Here is a 23,648-nt window from a genome sequence, read left to right on the forward strand (position 1 = left end):
CTGAGAAGGCTTCATCATGTCCAGATAAAAGTGAGAAAACTTTCACCAAAGGTTCTTTGGAAGATAGATGTATTCTACCTTTGTATTCTACCTCAGATTATCAGATAGGTGTAGGAGTAAACAAAGATAGATGTAATATTGTTATCAATGACTTTAAAGTGGTAAATGAGCCATCGCAGATTGAAGGTGGCATGGGCGATGAGGATGAAGTGGAGTGGGAGGAAGGATCTCTAGATATTCCTGAGAAGGCTTCATCATGTCCAGATAAAAGTGAGAAAACTTTCACCAAAGGTTCTTTGGAAGAAGAAGCTGAATTTCAGGAAGCAATTAGACGAAGTCTTGAGGATATGGTGGATTCCAGAATTATTAATGAACCTTGCGAAGATCAGGAATCTAGAAGAGCCAGACAAATGGTAGGCAAGGACATTGACTGGGAACCTGTTCATGAAAATAAGAACAAACCAGAGGTGGAAGCGCCCTCAGATGGTATCCTACAGCCACCTGGACCACCTGTTGTAATGAATATCTCAGGGACCAATTCTTCAAAGGAAGTTGACCCTCGTGAAAGCAACCTAGAGACAAACTTTTTTACACAAGCTTTGCCTGGAGAAATACCTGTGGGATCAGATGCTTCACTTGAAGAGAAGATGTGCAAGAACGACAAACAGTTAACTACTTGTAACAAAGATGATGAGAAGCAAATGGTGAATGAGCTATTGGATATCTGTAGCAGAGGTGTTGCACATAGTAGTCGTAGTAGCAGTAGTAGTGCTGCTGTTACTTCGTCCTTTGATAATTTACTGCCCGATAAATTGCCTGAATTTTGTTATTCTGATGCTCAACATGGTGTGTTTCAAACAACAATGGATGAAAATTGTGGTTCAACAGATCATGGAAAGCTTTCTGCTAAGGATTTGACAACTGACGGAGATGCTGCACGAAATTTGGTCTATGGTGACTTTTCAGTGGAAAAGGAAGAAACTAAAAGCAATTTTGCTTTTACATACAAGGATGAGGAGGAGCATGAAGTTGCAAAGGCACGTTTGGAGGATGAACTGATGGTTTTAGGTAAGGAGCGTGAAGAACTAGGAAGTGAGCAACGGAAACTTGAGAGAAATGCAGAATCTGTGAGCAGCGAAATGTTTGCTGAATGCCAGGTATGCTTCCAAAAGCCAGGTACTACATTTTTGATTGAATTTTTGCTATGACACTGATGAATACCCTATTAAAGTAACTTCAGCTCATTGTAACGGATAAAATTCATTAGGACTAGTGAGAGAAGGCATGAGCAAAGAGAAATGGGTGAAGGGTCATGTAGTTGGATCTGAGAGTTTGTTCTAGAAAAGCTAAGGGAATTCTTTCTTTTAAGATAATGACGTAGTTGATTAGCATAGAAGGTTGTGAAAATAATGCCACAATGAAGATCTGCCTGTTGTCCCAAAGTTCTCGTGTGTCTGTATCATAATTCCCTCTGGTTTCTTTTGACAGACCTGTGAGTTACACGTCCCTTTTTTTGGGTTCATTAGAGTCTAAGAAGTATTATTTTCTTTTCTTCTTGGTCTCCTTACAACTAGGAAAGTAAGGTTGCATTTGGATTCAACTATTCAATACACTTATCTTTATAATTAATCAAGACAACACATTCATCAACCTATTAAATTTTTCTTGTCACAGATATGTTTCAATATGCTGAGTTGGTTATGGAATTAATCATGGATTTTTGTGCATGTCATAGTTTCTTTATTATTCAACCAAGCCCATAGTTATACTTTGGGTCACGTATTTATGAAAACAGAACGTTACTTTGTGATTGTCCCCATTATTAATGGTGTCTAGTGTATGAATCATTTTTGTACACATCATCACTTCTATATTTATTCATGGGGGGATGTTACTGGTAATTATTTGTCTTTTTGTCCCACCGTCGCATTCACAAAAATAACATATATTATGGTAATTAGGCAAATGCACAAACTCATATGCTTCATTCCCTATAACTTATCGTCTCTGGGAGTATTCTGGTCACAACATGGTTTTGAGGTTTTATTTGTAGTTTTCAACTTCCTTACTTCATCACTAGCCTACTTTCTCTTGGGTTTATCAGTTTAATCTTTTTTGTTAGGAGTGCTGAATCTTATAACACGTCAAGATAATATTTGCCTCTGGAACATTGATCTGATTGTGAATTCAAAGAATTGAAAACAGGACAAAAGCAAGGATTTGGGAGCAGAGACTGAAAATACATATGGCCTTGAGGTTTCCATGTGACTATGGATGGGTTGCATGGTGGGTGGAGATGTGTGCAAAACCTGTATCGCTATTGGTTGTCATAACTGATTTTTGTGTCCGATTTGGTTCCTTGGTTTCGTGGTCAACTTGGCACATTAAGATGGTTGGGCAGGTCACTTGAGATCTTAGGATACCTACTAACTCTGATGCTTGGATTCTTCGAAATGACCGGAGTGTCCGTGTTGGACGTGATATGAGTATGGGTATGGGTATGAATATGTGATATATGTCGGATCCTCCAAATTTCAACCGGATACTTTGCAATTTTTTGCTTCCTTCTTTTTCTTTTTCCTTTTCTTTTCTTTCCGTTTCTATTCTCTATAAACCTAGCGCTGTCTCTGAAAGGGTGGAGAAAGGCGACGGCGCCAGATTTTCCCATCTTCTTTCCGTTTTCTTTTCCTTTCTTTCCTTCTCTGTAATGGTGATTTAGGGTTTTATTTGTATAAAATGAAAATGAGTTCCATATAATGCTATTTAGTGTTCCATTAAATTCAAATTGCAATCAAGTCCTTCATTTTCTATTTTATATAACATTTAATAATTAACTTCCCATTATTGAAAGCTAAACCTCAAAATTTTATTTTATTCTTTTTAACTCCTTATTCAATACTATCTCCTTCTTTGAGAACAATTGATTTTGGTCTATTCAAAATGATATCTTGAATTAGTAAAAAAATTGAAGTTTGAATGGTATACCCAAGTACGCATGTTCGAAATTTAAATTCTTTTTAGCTATGTCTTCATATCCTACATTTTAGAAAATAAAAGATCCAACATTTAGATACGTATTCGTACCCGATATCCATACCTGAGTCTGAGCATCATAGCCTACTAATATACTTCCCTGAAAGTTTATTATGTTTTGATTATCTTTTAAGTAGTTTTGTTACTCTCTCTCGTACATGTGTTCTCTATTCTGTTGAGGCAATTTTATTCCCAGATTTCATAATTATTCCTATTTTTGCCATATATGTTAGTCTAGTGTGAACTGGTGATTAACAATGTCAATTCTGTTATTAATTTTTAGGAGCTGCTTCAGATGTTTGGTTTACCATATATTATTGCTCCAATGGAAGCTGAAGCTCAATGTGCATATATGGAACTTGCCAACCTTGTTGATGGTGTGGTTACTGATGACTCTGATGTGTTACTATTTGGTGCAAGAAGTGTGTACAAAAACATCTTTGATGATCGTAAATATGTGGAGACGTATTTTATGAAGGTATGGAACCTGCATGACTACTGAGCTTCGCTATACTGAGATTCCAGTTGTAGTAAAATCTTATACCAATTTGTTTGAATCTAGCTTATAATGAATTTATAGTTGATCAAAGGAAATTTATTGGAATGAGGATGATATGTTTTTTTTATAGTTTTCCTTTAGTTTTTGTAGCATGTTTAACTTTAATTAAAATATGAATGGAGTTCCAGTTATTTCTTTAAGTAATATTGATCATTTCTTTCTTTCATTATTTGAGGGCTTGACGCTATTCATGTTGTTTTCCAGGACATTGAGAATGAGCTTGGGTTGGATAGAGAAAAACTTATCCATATGGCCCTGCTTCTTGGGAGTGATTATACTGAAGGTGTGAGGTAAATATCAATCTGTGTGTCTCCATGTCCCCCTTGAATACTTTTTACTTCTGTTCTTGAGACCTCTTCATCAGTATTTAAAGTGAGAACCCATTTTGTGTGATTCTTTGAATGGTACAGTGGCATTGGCATTGTTAATGCAATTGAGGTTGTAAATGCGTTTCCGGAGAAAGACGGCCTTCATGAATTTCGGGAGTGGATTGAATCACCTGATCCAACCATTCTAGGAAAATTTGAAGGGAAAGAAGGGAGCCATTTAAACAATAAAGGGTCTAAAGATGGCGACTCAAGCAGTAATGGAGAAGAAATTTCTACTTCTGATCAAAATGGTCCACAATCTGTGGATGGAACTCGAAAGATAAAACAGATTTTCATGGATAAGCATGTAACACCTTTTCTCCTTACTTTTCCATACAGATGCTACTTCATTATGCTGGCATGATTTCCAATATTATTTATTTATTTATTTGTCACGTTGGAAATCATCGACCTCTCTTTCTGTAGAGAAATGTGAGCAAAAACTGGCATATTCCTTCTTCCTTCCCAAGTGATGCTGTTATTTCAGCATACGCATCTCCGCAAGTAGACAAGTCAACAGAACCTTTCTCATGGGGAAAGCCTGATCTTTTTGTTCTTCGCAAGTAAGTTTGTTGAGATTGGTTTACTTGTGAGGTATTAAGTGGTACTGGTCAGCATTGAAGTGTTATTTCGATGTTCTCATGGTTTGACTCTAATGTAGCTTGATTATATAGTAAATTACATGTCTATACATTTCATTTTGCATATATTCCACATCCTAATTTAGCCATAGAAACTGCTCCTGCCACAACATTTGCTCCTATTAGCGATCCTTTATAATTGCAGTAACATCTTATTGTCTAGAGCTCAATTTTCTTAACAAAAATATCATAGAACGATGGTATGTCGAAAGATAAAATCATTTGTTAAATTGCTCTGCAATAGAGAAAACTCATTGGTATTGGTATTCTGAACTCCGCCTCTGAAGCGTACCTTTCCATTTATATGAGAGATATATAAGTAGTTTTCACCTCAGGGTTGGATACCTTTAAAAAATTTAAAAACACAGGCATTTTCATGACTTATGGTTGGATGCTGTTTCTAAGTGGTAGCAAGGGGTGTGCAAGGCATTTTGTTCATGTAAGCTGGGTCAGCCGCATTGGGTTGCGTCAATTGCCTGTTTCCAGAAGATCTTTTGCCCTTTAAATGCAAATTAAATTACCTGCCTTTCTCAGCCTTTAATAGAACATGATGAGATTTGTTTGCATGTAGATTATGTTTGGAGAAGTTTGGTTGGGGAGCTTCAAAAGCAGATGAGTTGCTGTTACCAGTTCTAAAGGAGTATAACAAGCATGAGGTAGTTTTCTCCATCTTTTTACCCTCCCTTCCCCCAGAAGAGATACAAAGAGAGATGCATTCGTACAAAGAATTGCAGACAGTGGGGAAAAACTACATCGATGAACAATACCTGCCATGTTCCTAGTTCATTTCATTGCTTGTTTTTTCTTCCTCTGGAATAGATGTGTACGTTTACCCGGAGTGAAAGGACAGTGCTACTGCTACCCTGGAACTTAACCCTTGCTTTTTTATTTCATCATCTACTTACTAACGAGGACTTGGTGGGATTTCAGCTCATAAATCAGCATAAGTTTATGTTTGGCATAGGTTTTAAGTGCTTATAAGCTAGTCACACATGATTTTTAACCACACATTCCTTGGGAACCTACTTTTTAACTTTGGGACTCACTGTTTATAAGCACTTAAAAGCTTATCTCAGCAAGCACTAATTTTGCGATCTCCATCGAAGTTGGATTCTGTTATTTTATTTTATTGCTAATTCCTAGTCAGGATGTCAAGAATATTCTTTTCAAACATTTGAAGAAAATAAGCAAGTAGCTTGACTCTAAGTTAAATACGATCTTCTTCTGCATTACAGACCTGAGGCGATGGCTCTGCTTTATTTTGACTTCAACCAAATTTATGTTCTGAATGTTGATACTTCTGTTTTACCCATTTATCTTCTTTCTGCATACTGTTTCTTCTGTCTTTTTCAACTTTTTCGCTAAAAAAAAATGTAATTATAGTTAAAGAGCAAGATAATTGTCATCAACACAATCATTTATTGGTTTGATGTAGACACAACTGCGCTTGGAAGCCTTTTACACATTCAATGAAAGATTTGCTAAGATTCGAAGTAGGAGGATTAAAAAAGCTGTCCAAGGAATAGCAGGGAATAAATATTCAGGGTTGATGGATGACACAATGCAGCAAAAATCTAGAAGTGGAAAGAAAAGAAAAGTGAACACCACTGATGAAGAGGCAAACATATCGGGAGAAGGTTCAACTGGACTAGAGAAAGTTGATACTGGGAATCAGATCGACAACATAGAGAAAATAACTGGTAAGCAATCAAAAGGAAGACAAACAAAGGAAAAGAGTAAGACCAGTAAAGAATCATATGGACGAGGACGACAAAATGGGAGAGGGAGGAGGAAAAAGAATTCTTGTTCTCGAGACATTGAAACTAGCTCTGATGATCAAAATGTTAGTGAGGAGCAAGAATTGCAGTTCGAGAAATCAGAAGTCTCTCATCAAGTTCGAAGGGTAAGTTCACTTTTGTACATCTGCATCTCTGTAAAATAGATGTGCGCCTATAGCATAGACTTGATTGGGTAATTAACTTGAATTTGAACTGAAACACTTTTGTTCTTGTGTTCGGTTTCTGTGCTTGTCATTGTTACCTTGAGGAAGGGGGCCAAACCCCCAATAAAAAGGAACAAAAAAAGTCACATTGGAAAATAAGGAAAGGAATAATCCATAGAAATTACTCATGACCTCATGCTGCGTGTATAAATGTTTTTGTACTTTTTACTTTAATCGTTTTCACGATTATCATCTATTTATATTTTACATTAATTCTTTTTTTTTTTTTTTTTTTTTTCAGTCAGAACGCCCTCGGAAGGTAGTGAATTACACTGTTTCTGATGAATTTCATGATCCTGACATAGAAGGTCAGGAGGGTGAAAAATGTGATGAAGATTCAGTAGCTAAAGCAGATATTGGTACGATCAAGAGCAACGTGAATGAAGATCTTGAAGATGGAGGTGGATTTTGTGTGGATGAGATGGAGCATGAAAATTGTATGGATAAAATAAATGCCAGTCAAACAGATGGTCCTTCCATTGAGACGTCTTCGAATGAACATTTGAAATTTGGCGGTGGATTTTGTTTGGACGAGGAAGGTGAAGAAATGGAGGGTGTTGAGCCTGCATCGAGCCCTATGAGAGCAACGATCTCTGTAAACTCTGATCCCTTCGATATGTCAGATGATGTGCTAGAAAATCCTCAGATTGACGTGTCAATTTCTACCCCAACAAGAACGTCGGATGGAGTCGAGTGTGGAAGGGGTATTGGTGCTTCTAATACTGAGCCGAATACGAATGCTGCAATACGAAGTGATTGTTCCAAGGCATCAACTTTTCTCAATGATACTGAGGAGGACGAGACTAGGAATGGTCCCTTGAGACCTCTTCGAGCAATGCCAAATTTGAGAAGAAAAAAGAGGAAAACTCCAAATAGTACATTTTTCTGAGAAGTTGGCAGCTGTAGTTCATCTCTTACGGCAATTGCTGCATTAGTTTTCAGCAGCATTTTTGAAGATTTTACATTGCATGGATAATTAAGGAAAAAATATAATATGCCGAATTTCTGTAAATGCTTTTATTTTATTTAATGCATTTTTAGTTTATTTTAGTTGCCATATGATCCTTTGTAATTATTTTATTGTAATTATTTTTACTTATTCCATAGAAAAACACTCCTCCCTCCATTTACTGCCGATCTCCTGGCTACATTTTTCGTCCTTGCGCTTTTTGGGGGAGCAGTTGATTTGCATGCAGTCTGCAAATGATTTCGATGGAAATTGAATTAATGTGCAGAAATTTTCAGGTTTATGGCTCAATTTGTCGGGTATAAAGGAATAGGCTTACAGCGGTCCGACATCAGCAATCGCGCACCCGCGAGTCGACTACCTTTGTCCTGGTTAACCTCTTAAGGTTTCTTTTTGTTTCCTCATATTATTTTCCGTTGTGGATTTGTACCCCCATGCAATTTTCAGATCGGCACAAACACCTTTGCCTCGAATTAATTTCTAAATTTATGAAGTGCTCGATGATGCATACGAGTTCGGCTAAATTGAAAACAAGTACAATTTAATAATTGTATGTAGCTAGGAGGGAACGAAGAATTGTTCTATTTGTACGACTTTTGCTTGCTAGAATAGAAGTTTAATAAACTATTCGGAATGATTTGAATTTGGTTTTGAACTTTGACCGTCGGAATTATGGGATATTTATAAAATTTTGCTATTTGTATGTCGGTGTACACGCCTTTCACATGAGGGAGGAGTTCACGCTCATAAAAAACAAAGCGTGAGCCCCTTTGTGTGAGGGGCGTTGATGTACGTGTAGCACAATTGATTTTTATCAGGATTGTTCTCCTGCCCCCAATGGGCAGAAGGAGAGCACTTTAAATAGGTTGCTATTTTGACTTTTTTTTCCCCTCCCATACTAATTCAACTGTCAATTCTCACTTCCACAATTTTTTAAAGTCGTGATTTTCCCACCCCACCTAACCTAATCGCTTCAATAAATATAATTTTCCAACCATCCAAATCTCAAAGTTAATATGTAATATTTATCCACCTATTTCTTTCATAATATGTAATATTTATACCATGTTTAGATGGGGTTGATCAATTTATTAACAGGCTTCCTTGTAAGGTTGTGTTGATTTGCATGTTCCTGCAGATTAGATTCCTGAGGAAGATAAACAAATTTCATTTTTGGGTAAAAGCAATTGAAATAAGGAATAAGATAATGCTAAAATAAGATATAAAATAAAATGGAAAAAAAAAATTCTTTTTGGGTTTAACCGTTTAAGAAGTACTGGTTTTGTTTGTGATTGTGAGTTTTGAGAGTGTTGCAAATGTTGTCTTCCTAGTTGGTTTGATTTGAAGTTTTTTCGCGTCAAGAAGAAGAAAAATATACAAACTTCTTGTTGAAATGTTATATCTTGTCACCATTTATTAGTAGTTCAATCAAAGAAAAATTGGACTTCCCTTGAGGATCTTTTCACTTTTCTTGTAAAACATTAGGTTTATTTCATAAAAAGTACTTTTGAAAAGACTAATCGAATATTGAGAAGGCGAGATGTAAACCAAAATAAACTATTGAAAAAAAGTAAAATGCAACATAAGCTCATATAATACAACATAAATAATTTTCAAAATTTATTATAGAACAATTTAAATTGTACAAACAAATAAAAAAATGAATAAAGAAACTATTCTTTTAATTGGTTGGACAATGACTATTTCCAACTTATGCATATAAGAAACACAAAAGTGCGATATGAACTATTGTCAAATTGAGGCAGTGCTTTGAGGTACAACTAAAACAATTTGTATATGAAGAATCCACCGACCATTAAACAAGTTGCAACTTCTGTTACCCGGAAAGACATTTGTAAACTCTTCAAACAAGAAGTCGGTGGATCATTATTTCACTCATATCCAACAGTATTGGTTCTGGGGTGGTAAAGAAGGCAGAAAGTGAGATGAACGGTTAAAAAGAACAATAGTGAAGGTGAAGCTACATTACACATATCGAGTAATCTCTCGTTCATCAACATTTGATTTCTGCAGGGTGATACTGATGCCATGGAGTTTTCTTTCCAATTTCCCTTTCAGTTGCTATATAGCCTTGGCTTTGGTTTGCTAGCTCCACCAAACCATGCTGGTCTGCCGTGATATTCTTGCCAAAAAAATGGCCTAATTTATAAACACATACTAACTCTCCGGATTTAGCTAGCCCCTATTTGGTTTTGTTAAAAAAACGTAGTTTTATTAGATTTTGATAAAAGTGATGAAATGTGATTAAAAAATTGATAAAAATTGTGAGTTCAATAAAATGTATGATTAAAAATGAATTTTAAAAAATGGGATTCACTGTTGAACATTTGTTATAAGTAGTTTTATGCCCTTTTACTATTCAAAAGTTTACATATCAATATCTTTGGTAACTTTTTGGAGATTTGACTAGGAAGAGGAAGTAGAATAGTCTTGGAAAGAATTTGATATGTTCTATGTTAGATTGAGGTGCCACTGAGCCTGTCTTGGGTGGGATGGGGTCAGGGTTAAAAAGTCATGTAGGTTGTTAAAGAAGAAGAACATGGCGGTCCAACTTTTGAAAATAGGGACAAGCCTGGCCCTATTTATTGCAAGGCCTGGGACGAGCCGACCATTGCCACCCTTAAAATGGTATTGACAATCTGAACGATACATTTCTTTCCAAAATTTGAAGTTAAATTTTGAAAGCTTTAACTGCAAAGCATGTTTTGTAGGGAAGATTAAATAATATTATACAGTATTTGAGAAGAAAATGTGTTAAAATTTTGTTCATTGTGCGACTAGTCCTACTTAACATTTTTGCATCAAAGGTTTTAATAGAGCAACGTCTCAAGAAAATATTGGAGTTTCTAGCAAAAAGAAGATATGTTTAAAAAAAAAAAAAAAAAGAGAGCATTTAAACTAAAATACAAATTTGAATTTCTCATTATGGAAAAAATTTATCTCTGGATCATCTCCAACAAAAATTCATTCCATGTATCAATGGGGCCAGGCAGGCACCAATGGATGCAGTCACTGTAACCTTTCATCCATTGGTTCCCCCAGTATAATCCCGGGTGCCCATCTGGTCTAATCACCATAATTTCTGTAATATCAAGAATTTCAAACCGGTTCCCTCTATAATCTCCTAATTTTCTTGCCATTTCGATTTGTTCCACTTGAATTTTCTTGAATTCCCAATCCGAATCCCTCCCAACAACTTCTTCTTTCGTTATAGGTCGAGTTCTGTTGCACCCACCTCCCGTGTTCCACGTGCCATTCTCAAAATGAGAAGGTGAAAATGTCCTCAAAACTGTAAATATTTTTTTACAGTTCTTGCACTCATTAATTTGCTTAAATGCAGTTTGGAAGGCTCTTTTAATGGCGAAACTTGGCCCAAGATCTGTCACGTTTGGTGCCTGGCAGTATACACAGCCTATAAGATTGTCGCTCTCGTATAAATAATTCTGCCTGAGGAACCAGTGGGCGTCCGAGAAAATTACATAATCCATGAGATCTAGTTTCTCAGACCAATTTTGATCAACCTTGTCGAGTTGCAAATCAAAACCTCCAGTGGTTGAACCGTTTACTACTCTCTCAGTTGCAATGACTAGGAACTGAGACCAGAAAGCCATCAGGGTGAAGTTATGCTTCGAAAATTCCCATGCCCTAAATTGATCTTCAGTATCCTTGTATACTTCTTTTGGAGTTTCTACCTGTAATTGCAATAAAATATTAACATGTCAAATTCATATTGTTCGTTTCATCGATATTCCTTTAAGTTCAAAGAATCTCAAACTTCGAGTGCTGTAATTTATTAACGAGCTTAGTGTTGGGAATTATGCTATGTTGAAGAATGTGACTATGTCATGATAGTATTTAAAAAAAAAAAAGAAATAATAATAATAATAATAATAATAATAATAATAATAATAATAATAATAATAATAATTAGCTCTTGCTTTCTTGCTTTCTTTTTCTTAATAGGATGACAGTTTTATCAATCTATTACAGTTGGTTCTTAATTTAATCATCATGTTAGAATTAATACTATGGGCTAATGAATTGGCGTCGGTCAAAGTAAACATAACAATGTGCTAATCCCTGGGCCATCCTGAGGTGACCAGGCCTACGGGGCATGTGCCAAATGTGTTATTGTCTTTAACTTCATTTTCTCATTCAAAATTTTTGTGTTGGCCCTTGTAGGTCACTTACTTCACAGCACGGTTCTAAAAGGTGTAAGGTATGAAAGTTAAATCTCGAATTCTACGAGTTGAGATGTAATAAGACCTTTTTTTTTTCTTTTTTTTTTTTCAAATTTTAAATATTGCTAATAAATAAATAGAATAATGCATAACTTAGAAGTTTATAAGAACTTCATATTTTTCAACTTTTTAACAAAAAAATGCGCGTGCCTTATTTCCATCTAAAGGCATCCTAAGTGTTGACTATCTATTTTTCCGCCCAGACACGGACGGGAATGTGTTTCCTCCGAATCTTGAATCTAGAAAGACCTTTTAGAACGCTTGTTCTTAACGCCTAACCTGCACGGGTCCCTGCGTTTGGGCCTGAATCGGGTTCTCAGGTTTCGCTTTGACTCAGGATAAATTACGGCTTTACTAACAATCCCACGCCTTCATCCAAAATTCCAAATTTATTCTATATTCATGCTGATGAAGATGGGTTTTCAGGGACTAACCGTAGACAGGAGGCACAAAAGGGATTCCATCTGATTCCGGGCTACTGAATCACCCACGAAAGCCATTGTCTTCCCTCGAACCGTACTAAGAAAAGTTTTCGGGCTGAAACGAGGAAGTTCACATTGATCTGGTTTCCATCTCCAGTGCAAAAAATCTCTATCCTCCCTTCCATTAAGAAAACAGTTTCTTTTGTAAGGAATTGTCGTACAGCTAAAATTCGTATACAAAGAACCTCTCTCGTCTAAAATCCACTGACCCTTAAACAAGTTACAGCTTCTGCTATCTGCATAAACATACAAAAACTCTTCAAAACAAATTCATCAATCAAAGAAAAATCAACGGATTTTCAGTTTCACTTACCATTTTTATAAGGCTGAATAAAGATGGTGGTTTGATTGTATACTTGAATAATATTAGCTGTGTAGTTGATGGTACTTCTTGGATAGCAAAGAACGTAAAAACTGAATAGTATTGTTAAAAATACAGTATAGAACAACACTGGAGCTGCGTAAAACAGATTCTGTAATCTCTCCTTCTTGAAGATGGAATTTCTACTGTGTGATGCCGAGGCCATGAGAGAGAGAGAGAGAGAGAGAGAGATCAAATGAAGAAGAACATGGTTGTGGCATTAATTATCTTTACTCAATGCTCCCTCATGTGCTTATTGAGCTGCAAATTATTAGTCAACTTCAGCAATCCTTGCCAGTACATAGTCTAGAAATTAGGTAGATCTACTTCTATAGTAAACTTTAGGGTTTTCCACATAAACATGACTTTTTTCGTTTCATATAAAATAATTTGGTTTCCAATTATTGTACAGCTTCAGGTTTGGTTCCCAGCTCATCTCACCGGCTGTCACCACCAGCCACCAAGGCGGACAGCTGCCATTTTATCGCCACCAAACATGGCCTGATCTATTAATCATAGAATTATTTCATATATTCACCTTTTTCCTTTATGAAAACTAAATACAATGACTAATTTGTAGTTTTATGCCTATAACTATTCCAAAGTTTACATATCAATATCGATGTAACATCAATAATGTGGACATTTGTGCATTTGGGGTTTACTTTTTGTATTTTATTCATTTTTTTAATAATATATTTGTGATTTGTATGAGTTGCTTAATTGGGTTCTTGAATACAAATACAGGGAATCCATTGTGAACTAGAAGTAGGGACGGCAATTTAGCTCACTGGCTCGAGTTGTTCAAAAGCTCGCACATTTTATTCAAGCCTCGAGTTTCGGTTCGTTGACATCCCTAACTAGAAGAGATAGTAAAAAGAAGCATCACTTTTTCATTTAATTTATATTCTTTTGAAGTAGATAATTTTTATATTTGCAAAATAAGATAAACAAAAAGTAAGGGTGCGTTCCCTTTGCCGTTTTCGAGCCATTTTCCATTTTCTAAAAAACAAAAAACTCGTTTGGTAAGCTATTTTCGAAAATGCATTTTTGAAAACAGGAGAAAATTTAACAAAGAAAACCCAAAACGACTTTTTTTCGTTTTGGGTGTTTTCTGTTCAAAAGTGCCAAAATATGGAAAACAATTAAAACACGGCATTTTCAAAAATCACTGTTCAAACAAAAGAAATCGTCGTTCTCTCTCCACTCTCTGCTATTACACCCCATTCCGGCTATCAAATCAAGACTTTAGTGCGACGAAACCATCGGAGACAACAACCATCAGCCTCGCCTCATTCCACTCTATAATCTCCAACAAACCAATAGCCACAAATCAACCGAAAGTAATAGAAAATCCAACCCAAAAATAAAAAATCATAGATCCCTTTTCTGCCGGAATATCCACCTCCGACGACTCCCACTGTCGCGCACCACCAACAACCGATAGCCCTCATCTAGGCGATCAATATCATGTCCTAACATCAACCAATAATGCACCAATTCGTTCTGATGTGAATCAATCAAAATCGGTAGTCGCGAACGAGATTTTTTTTTTTGCTTCGATTCGTGTTTTTGGAGACATTGAATCAGTTTCTAGCATTAGTCGAGTATTAATCATGTCCCTACAACCATGGGTAACACTTCAATTTCATCAATTCATGCATAAATCGTCGCCGGAATGGGAGTTTTCATCTGTTCTTTTCACTATCGACTGGCCTCTTTTGAGTAGAAATTCTGACCTATTTGGCCGGAGTTAGGGCTAGCTATTGGGTCAGGTTTGTAGATGACATTGTGGGCTTGAAGTTGGTGCTACGATCCAGTGGCCATGGTGGCCGAGAATTTGGAGGTGGCAGTACTGAGAGAGAGGGATAGGAAGTGGCGGTATGGGGGAGAGAGAGACAATGGCGTTTTCAAAATTTTTGTCAACCAAACAAGTTTTGATTCGAACCCCTTAGCAATGTTGACTACAAAACCCACAGCGAAATTGACGAACCCAAGAAAACCAAATTAATCCAAGAGTTTAGGATTAATCCCAAAAGAAAGTCGAACCAAAAAATCCAACAAGAACAACGCTTGAAAGACCCCTTGATCACGTAATCGAAGAATTAAATCTAGTTGTTTGAACGCCACAAGTTAACACTTGATAAGTTCGAAATTGTTCAATGAAGAACGATGAAGAGAAGACAATACGCCTTACTTTAATTCAATATCAAATATGTCCATAGTGTCTTACAATTGAATGAAAACTCCTATTTATACTAAACCTAAAAACTAGGTAAAAATCGTGCAAAAATCGAGCATAATCCTCAAAATATGAAAAAGAATAAAAAACTAACAAAATATGAAAAATTACCAAAAATAGAAAATTCACCAAAAATTTGGCCTATGCGACCGCGACGCTCATTTCTATGCGGTCACATAGTTCAAGCAAGTTCTCTCCTTTGAGTTTCGGTAAGCTTCTATGCAACCACGAGCCACTTTGGCCTATGTGACTGCATAGGCTTGGAACTTCTCTCCGGTTTCGGCCTTCGTTATTAAATTGATCCAAGTAGATTCGGCCTTCGACCCGAACATGAAAGTTGCTCCATTTTGAGTCATGAACATGGTTCCATCAATGGTTTTTTGAACAAGTAATCCCATCGCTTGTTTCACTTGCTTTGCCCTTGTTCGCGTAATCGGTTCGCCATTGACTATCAACGGGTCTCGTCTCGCACATGCCTTCATCAGGCTCGATTCCTGGGTCATATCATCCCCTCTCTCTTCAAAAGGATTCGTCCTCGAATATGAACCTACATCAAACAGAGAGAGATCAGATACATTAAAAGTAGCTGAAACATTATACTCACCTGGAAGGTCCAACTTGTATGCATTATCATTTATCTTTTCAATAATTTGAAATGGACCATCGCCTCTCGGTTGCAACTTGGATTTCCTTTGCTCTGGAAACTGCTCCTTCCTAAAGTGCACCCAAACCCAATCTTTTCGCTCCAATGTCACGCGCTTCCTACCTTTGTTTTCCTGCGACGTAACCAACTTACTTTTGTTTTCAATTTGTACTTTTACCTTTTCATGGAGTGACTTAACCAATTCCGCATTCTTTTTGTCATTTAAACTACCATGTTCATTCACAAGTAAAGGAATTAAATCCAAAGGAGTTAGTGGATTAAAGCCATATACAATTTCAAATGGAGAATATGACGTAGTAGAGTGAACAGCTCGATTGTATACAAATTTAGCAAATGGTAGGCACTCCTCCCAACATTTCAAATTTTTATTGATTATTGTGCGCAACAATTGTGTCATGGTCCTATTCATTACCTCGGTTTGCCCATCCGTCTGTGGGTGACAAGTTGTGGAAAATAGTAACTTAATGCCTAACTTACGCCACAAAACTCTCCAAAAGTGATTTAAAAATTTGATATCCTGATCCGACACAATGCTTCTAGGAACTCCATGTAAACGCACAATTTCTTTAAAAAAATAAGTTAGCAATGTTCGTGGCATCGTTCGTTTTGTGACATGGTATAAAATATGACGTTTTGCTGAACCTATCTACAACCACAAAAACAGAATCCCGACCTCTCTTAGTTCTAGGTAAACCAAAAACAAAATCCATCGAGATATCAACCCAAGGCTCGCTAGGTGTAGGTAAAGGTGTGTACAAACCTTGAGGTAAAACCTTAGACTTAGCCCTTTTACAACCTATGCATCGACTACAAATTCGCTCGACTTCACTTTTCATCTTCGGCCAGTAAAAATGCTCCTTCAATACATCTAAAGTCTTTTGAACCCAAAGTGTCCATCAATCCACCATTATGTACCTCCCTTACTAACAACTCCCGAATAGAACAATTAGGAACACATAACCTATTTTTTCGAAATAAATACCCCTCATGCCTAAAGAACTTATCAATCGCCCCTTTATTACATGACAAATAAATATTCGAAAAATCAACATCGTTTTCATACAATTCCTTAATATGTTCAAATTTAAGTAACTTAGAATCAAGAGTAGTTAGCAATATGTACCTTCGCGACAACGCATCCGCTACCACATTTTTCTTACCTTGCTTATACCGAATGACGTATGAAAACGTCTCAATGAATTCCAACCATCGCTCATGCCTCTTGTTCAATTTACCTTGTCCCCGCAAGTGTTTTAGTGACTCATGATCAGTGTGTATTACGAACTCCTTTGGCCATAGATAATGTTGCCAAATCTCCAAAACTCGAATAAGTGCATAAAGCTCTCTGTCATATGTAAGATAATTTAAAGCAGCTCTACTCAATTTCTCGCTGAAATATGTGATAGGCCTCCGATCTTGCATTAAAACTGCTCCAATCCCTATTCCTAATGATCACACTCAATCTGGAATGTTTTGTTAAAGTTAGGTAATGCCAAAACAGGTGCTTCACACAATCTACCTTTAATAGTATTAAATGTAAGTTCCTGTTTATCACCCTAATGAAAACCTACACTCTTTTTAACTACTTCCGTAAGTGGTATAGTGATAGTGCTAAAATTTTTCACAAAACGCCTATAAAAACTAACCAAACCATGAAAACTCTAACTTCCGTTATACTTTTAGGTGTCTGCCAATCTCTAATAGCTTTTAGCTTTTCATCGTCTACTTCTACCCCATTAGTACTAACCACAAATCCAAGAAATATAACTCTATCCATACAAAACGTGCATTTCTTAAAATTAGTATAGAGTTGTTCTTTCCTTAAAACAATTAGCACACATTTTAAATGTTCCAAATACTCTCCTAGGTCTTTGCTATAAATTAAGATGTCGTCAAAATAAACTACAACAAATTTTCCTATAAAAGCACGTAAAACATGATTCATTAAGCGCATAAAAGTGTTAGGTGCATTTGTGAGTCCAAACGTCATAACCAACCATTCATGTAAATCGTATTAAGTTTTAAAAACCGTTTTCCATCCATCACCCTCCTGCATACGAATTTGATGATACCCGCTTTTTAAATCAATTTTAGAAAATATGCAAGCACCAGGTAATTTATCAAGCATGTCATCTAACCTAGGTATATGGTGACGATACTTTACCGTTATGTTGTTGATAGTCCTACAATCCACGCACATTCGCCATGTTCCATCCTTTTTTGGCACAAGCAAAATCGGTACCGCACAAGGACTCATGCTTTCCCTCACGTATCCTTTACTCATCAACTTCTCCACTTGTTTTTGAAGCTCCTTAGTTTCCTCGGGATTGATTCGATAAGCTGGTCGATTTGGAAAGACAGCTCCGAGTATGAAGTCAATTTGATGTTCAATGCCTCGAATAGGCGGCAATCCACTTGGTGCATCCTCTGGAAATATATCGTCGAATTCCTGCAACAAAGATTTAGCCAAACTAGGGAGGGGTGGGTTAGTTTCCTCAAAATTGAGGAGTGATTCCTTATAAACGAACAAGATCATCTCTTTTCTCTCAACTAACGCCCTCCTCGAATTAATCTCTTTTACAAAGAAATTCGCTCGTGTTTTCTCTCTTCTCTCGGAACACTCCCTTTCTTTTCTCTCTTGTGATTGCTCTCTCTTTTTCTCTCTAGTGGCTATCTCAACATTTTCTCTCTTTTTCTCTAACTCACCACTTTCTCTCTTATTTTCTAACTCCTTGGCTCTCCTCTCTTCTTCACTTCTCAATTTTAGTTGGTCCTCATAGACTTGCATGTTAATGGCATAAGAGTAATGGTCTTTCCATCCTTAATGAAACTATATCAATTTTTGTACCCATCATACATAGCTTTCCTATCGTATTGCCATGGTCGCCCCAATAAAATATGCCTCGCTTGCATTGGCACCACATCACACACTAACTCATCCTTATAACTCCCAATTGACAAATTAATTAACACTCTTCGATTTACCCTCACCTCGCCACTCTCATTCAACCATTGCAATTTATAAGGTCTCGGGTGTTTCAACAATGTTAAACCCAAATTTTCTATAAAAGATATGCTAGCTACATTAGTGCAACTGCCACCATCAATTAACACTACATACCGTATTGTTGACGTGGCATCGAGTGTGGAAAATGTTCTCCCGTTGCAACTCCAAGTCATCTGCTTTGATGTGAGTAGTAAGAGCTCGTCTCGTGACTAGTAGATCCCCAACTGGCCCTTCAACTTTTTCTCCTTCACTAACATCTTCCAACGCCGGCATGTCATCAAACTCGTCATCACTATCACTCATTATCTCCCCATTATCTCGCAACAACATCGCCCGTTTGTTTGGGCATTGAGTAGTAATAAGCCCCATTCCCAAACACCTAAAACATTTGATGTCCCGATTGCACGACGGTTGTGCCTCCAGTTTTGATATTGGTTTGTTAGCGTTTTCATCATTACCCTTTTGCCAATCACCTTTTCCTCTAGGTGCAGCCCCGTTTTTGTTGTTGTCATCTCACTTCAATTTCCATGTTGAATTAGAATTCGAAGTACCCAACGATTGCCTAGACGTCTTCTTCCTCTTCAATTGCCTCTCGACCTTCATTTCCACATGTAACATATCCTCAATTTTCACATAGTGCTGCAACTCTACAACGTTTGCAATATCCCGATTTAGCCCATTCAAGAACTGTGCCATGGTAGCTTTCCGATCTTTCTCCACATTAGCTTGAATCATAAGAATTTTCATCTCCTTGTGATAATCCTCTATGCTTTTCGACCCTTGATACAAACCTTGCAATTCTTGATGGATTTTCCTATAATAGTGACTCGGAACAAACCTCCTCCTCATCAACGTCTTCAACTCATCTCAAGTGCTAATTGGCCTTTCCCGACCCCTACGCCGTGATATAAGTACTTGATCCCACCAAGATATCGCATAATCCACAAATTCAAGCATCGCCAATTTTACCTTTTTCTCCTCCGAATAATTATAGTACTCAAAAATTATCTCAACCTTCCTTTCCCACTCTAAATATGCTTCCGGATCGCTTCTCCCCTTAAATTGCGGAATAGTCATTTTAATATACCCCAAATTTCCATCTACTTCATCTCCTAAGTTATTTCTACACCATCTTTCCATCCTAACGCCCCTATGCCTCGCTCGACCCATATCAATGTCATCTTCATTAAAATCATCCTCATCATTACGATACTCATCCTGCCTTCCTCTCCTAGATTCACGCCTACCCGGCCCCCTAGCATTAGACATCTCCACTTGTCCTCGGCTAAGATTAGCGATTGTGGTACCTATTTGCACCATCCATTCCCCTTGCCTATCCACCTTATCCTTAACATCACCAAGTACTTGTTCAAACCTCCGTATCATGTCCTCCGATGCATTGTTGTCATTAGCGTTTCGGCTTGAGTTAGAACCTCCTCTTTCCAATATCATGTCACTCAAATTTATATGCCTCACAAATATATCACTCGAAAACACTCAATATGGCTTTTTCCCTCTACTAAACTCACCACTCGACCTTTTACCACTCAAAGTCTCCCTCCAAGCACTTAAAAAAATCAAGTGAATTAAATCAAGTGATTTACCAAGAATTCAACAAGCCGAATAATAACCAAGAACCACGAGACTCAAGGAATTGAATTTAGGTGGAATAGATGATTGTTTTTTGACAATAATATGTGAATAGACTCAATAGTAAAGTGAAGAATTGACACAATAGAATAGTCAAATCACACAATTCAAGAGTTGTTTTTGGTTGGTAGTAAAAAAAATAAAATAATAATAATATCAATTTTTTTTACTGTACGGATGAACAGTAACCGTACGATGAACAATATTTCTTTTTTACTTCTCTTATAAAGAAATACGATTAAACTACCAACAAATCAATGAATTGAAGTTGACGATAATTTAACGACACAAGAATGACAATAGAAATTGGGAAGAATGAAGAAAACAAGAAAAGACTTAACAAGTAACGAAAAGATATAACCTTCAATTAATTTGGAACCTGGCTCTGATACCAACTGATGCGATCCCCGTATCAACGTTGACTACGAAACCCACAACGAGATTGACGAATCCAAGAAAGTCAAATTAATCCAAGAGTTTAGAATTAATCCTAAAAGAAAGTTGAACCAAAAAATCCAACAAGAACAACGCTTGAAAGACCCTTTGATCATGCAATCCAAGAATTAAATCCGGTTGTTTGAACGCCACAAGTTAACACTTGATAAGTTCGAAGTTGTTCAATGAAGAACAATGAAGAGAAGACAATACGCCTTACTTTAATTCAATATCAAATATGTCAAAAGTCTCTTACAATTAAATGAAAACTCCTATTTATACTAAACCTAAAAATTAGGTAAAAATCGTGCAAAAGTCGAGCATAATCCCAAAATATGGAAAAGAATAAAAAACTAACAAAAATAGAATATTCGCCAAAAATTTGGCCTATGCGACCACGACGCTCATTTCTATGCGGTCGCATAGTTCAAGCAAGTTGTCTCCTTTGAGTTTCAGTAAGCTTCCATGCGACCGCGAGCCACTTTGGCCTATGCGACTGCATAGGCTTGGAACCTCTCTCCGGTTTCGGTCTTCGTTATTAAATTGATCCAAGTTAATTCGGCCTTCGCCCCGAATATGAAAGTTGCTTCATTTTGAGTCATGAACATGGTGCCATCAATGGTTTCTTGAACGAGTAATCCCATCGCTTGTTTCACTTGCTTTGCCCTTGATCGCGTCATCGGTCAACCATCGACTATCAACGAGTCTCGTCTCGCACTTGCCTTCGTCGGGCTCGACTCCTGGGTCATATCACGTTTTCTAGTTCTTTGTTTTGGGAAATAGTTTTTCAGAATGATAAGCCAAACGCATTTTTTACAATCCTAAAATAAGGCCTCAAAACAGAAAATAGAAAATGAATTCAAAACAGAAAATAGAAAATAGAAATGCAAAGCGAACGTCCCCTAAATTTTGTATATATTTTTTGATTCGCGAACGTGAATGCATGTTACAATATTTCTTTTTATATATGTCATCTGTACCGCATTTTTATTTTTACTTTCGTTATGGAACTAATAACCTAATAAGGTACAATAATACACTAATCATAGCACTAAGGAATTATGGAATACATATAAGCTTACTCGAGTCTATTTCATAAAAGATAGCACAAATTTCAGGTAATTTCTTTAATAATATAGTTTTATGACCATTACTGATATCAGAATATTTTACCTAATTTAATTAAATATACAGTTATGTTAGATTATATTCAGCACCATTACATAGTTTAATCATATAAATTTTACTGTAAATTCTTATTTTCTATAATTATATAAAATCGATCAATTAGCACACTTACATTGCAATCAAGTAGGTCTTTTAAGCTAACAAGAGGGAAGCCTCGTAAGACCTACGAGTGTGCCTCTCGCAAAAGAATACTGACTCAATTTGCTCTGATTTCGACAATTACTGCAATTCATAGTCCAAAATTAGAGATGGTCTTCTCTTACAATGATGCAAACTGTTGCATTGAAGATACTCTTATATCTTTTCCGTTCTTCCTTGTTTTATTCGTCTAGTCCTCTCACATTTCAAAATTTGATACATTCTTCTGCAATCAAAAATCCTCTTTCATATTCTATATTAAGGGAAATTAGGAGTGGACTCTTCAATCATTTATATGGTTTGGTTATGGGTCTATAACCTTAAAAATGAAATTCTTGATCCCCAATGTATTTTAATTTATGGTTTCAACTGTAAATAACTGCAATTTTAATGTGCACATTAACGGTTTGAATCGATTACATATTTAAATGGATTAAAACAAATGTTACTTTTGATGTTTGGGGACGTTTAATGAGGATGGAGATCCAAGCCCATATTTGCCCTTTCTACTAAAAAGAAGCCCATTTAAACTCTAACCCAAAAAGCCCCAGCCGGTCCAGGTCACTGCCTTGTGTATGAGGCCCATTATGGCCCGTCTATTCCAACGGGCAATGCCGGGATATACACGGGCGGCTCCGCCGTTTTACAAGTCCAGCCACGGCGGAAGCTCGATTGCATGGACAAATGGACTCCGGTGGAAGACATATTCGAACCTTGCTCAACATAGAAGCCACCAGCAACAAAATAACATACAACGAGGCAGGGGAGGACGTAGACATTTTACATTAGGGGATCACATTCAAACTTTTAAAAAAAGTGATGAAAATTATTTTATTACTTTATATGGGTTATAAACTGTTATACTATTTTTTTATTTTGATTATTTTTACAATAAAAACTTTTTTATATATAAAAAAAATTCGATCATTTTTAGGTTTTTTTTTTTTTTTTTAATTATTGTTACTTTTTCCTTTCAATCAATTAAATTTTTTTAAATAATCTAATAAATTTCCTAATAAAATTTTTGATGTCATTTGAAAAAAAATTAATTGATCGAGAGGAAAATGTAACAATAATAATAAAAAAATCCTAAAAATGATTGAATTTTTTTCAAATATAATAATAATCAAGATGAAAAAGTAGTATAACAATTTATAACCCCCTATGAAGTAACAAAAATTTTATTAAGAATTTTTACGTAAAAAAATAATAAATTTTGATGTTATACCAAATATAAAATTTCCTAATTAGATGATATAAATTATATTGAGAAATTTGTCACGCAAAAATAATAAACATTAATAAAATAATTGATTTTTTTTTTTTTTTTTTTTTTTTAAAAAAAAAGTTTATACATTTTTTTTTGGAATACATTTTTAATTTTTTTTTAACTATTTTCGATATGATATAGTTGTCGAAATGAGTTTCGAGAGGATATAGAAGATTTATGGATACGACTAGCGTATAATCGCCGAAATTTTTTTAAAGTTAGCTTATTATCAAAATTCTTGAAATATTAATTTGGAACAGCCTACTTTGACGCGTCGTAACATTTGCTACGATTGATCATTTCGCACACCATTAACGATGTGACATATTCGGCCGTGAGTACTTCAAAATGATATTAAGAATATAATATTTTAATTCCA

General features: G+C 36.1%; 2 protein-coding genes across 2 annotated transcripts; one reads left to right on the forward strand and one right to left on the reverse strand.

The window, feature by feature from the left end:
• The first annotated feature begins 6 nt into the window (after positions 1-6).
• On the forward strand, positions 7-7,615 carry LOC111368077 (DNA repair protein UVH3-like). The gene is made up of 8 exons (XM_022989266.1): positions 7-1,157; positions 3,317-3,511; positions 3,797-3,882; positions 4,003-4,267; positions 4,387-4,523; positions 5,173-5,257; positions 6,037-6,504; positions 6,845-7,615. The coding sequence occupies exons 1-8, from the start codon at positions 192-194 to the stop codon at positions 7,490-7,492; spliced, it is 2,850 nt and encodes a 949-aa protein (XP_022845034.1). The 5' UTR covers positions 7-191; the 3' UTR covers positions 7,493-7,615.
• A 2,875-nt stretch (positions 7,616-10,490) lies between these two features.
• On the reverse strand, positions 10,491-13,278 carry LOC111368078 (protein ALTERED XYLOGLUCAN 4-like). The gene is made up of 3 exons (XM_022989267.1): positions 12,628-13,278; positions 12,267-12,550; positions 10,491-11,283 (listed from the first exon to the last, which is right to left on the reverse strand). The coding sequence occupies exons 1-3, from the start codon at positions 12,839-12,841 to the stop codon at positions 10,528-10,530; spliced, it is 1,254 nt and encodes a 417-aa protein (XP_022845035.1). The 5' UTR covers positions 12,842-13,278; the 3' UTR covers positions 10,491-10,527.
• Between the last annotated feature and the right edge of the window lie 10,370 nt (positions 13,279-23,648).

This window comes from Olea europaea, chromosome 18 (genome assembly GCF_002742605.1).
Source record: "Olea europaea var. sylvestris chromosome 18, O_europaea_v1, whole genome shotgun sequence".
In the NCBI taxonomy this organism is placed as follows: Eukaryota; Viridiplantae; Streptophyta; class Magnoliopsida; order Lamiales; family Oleaceae; genus Olea; species Olea europaea.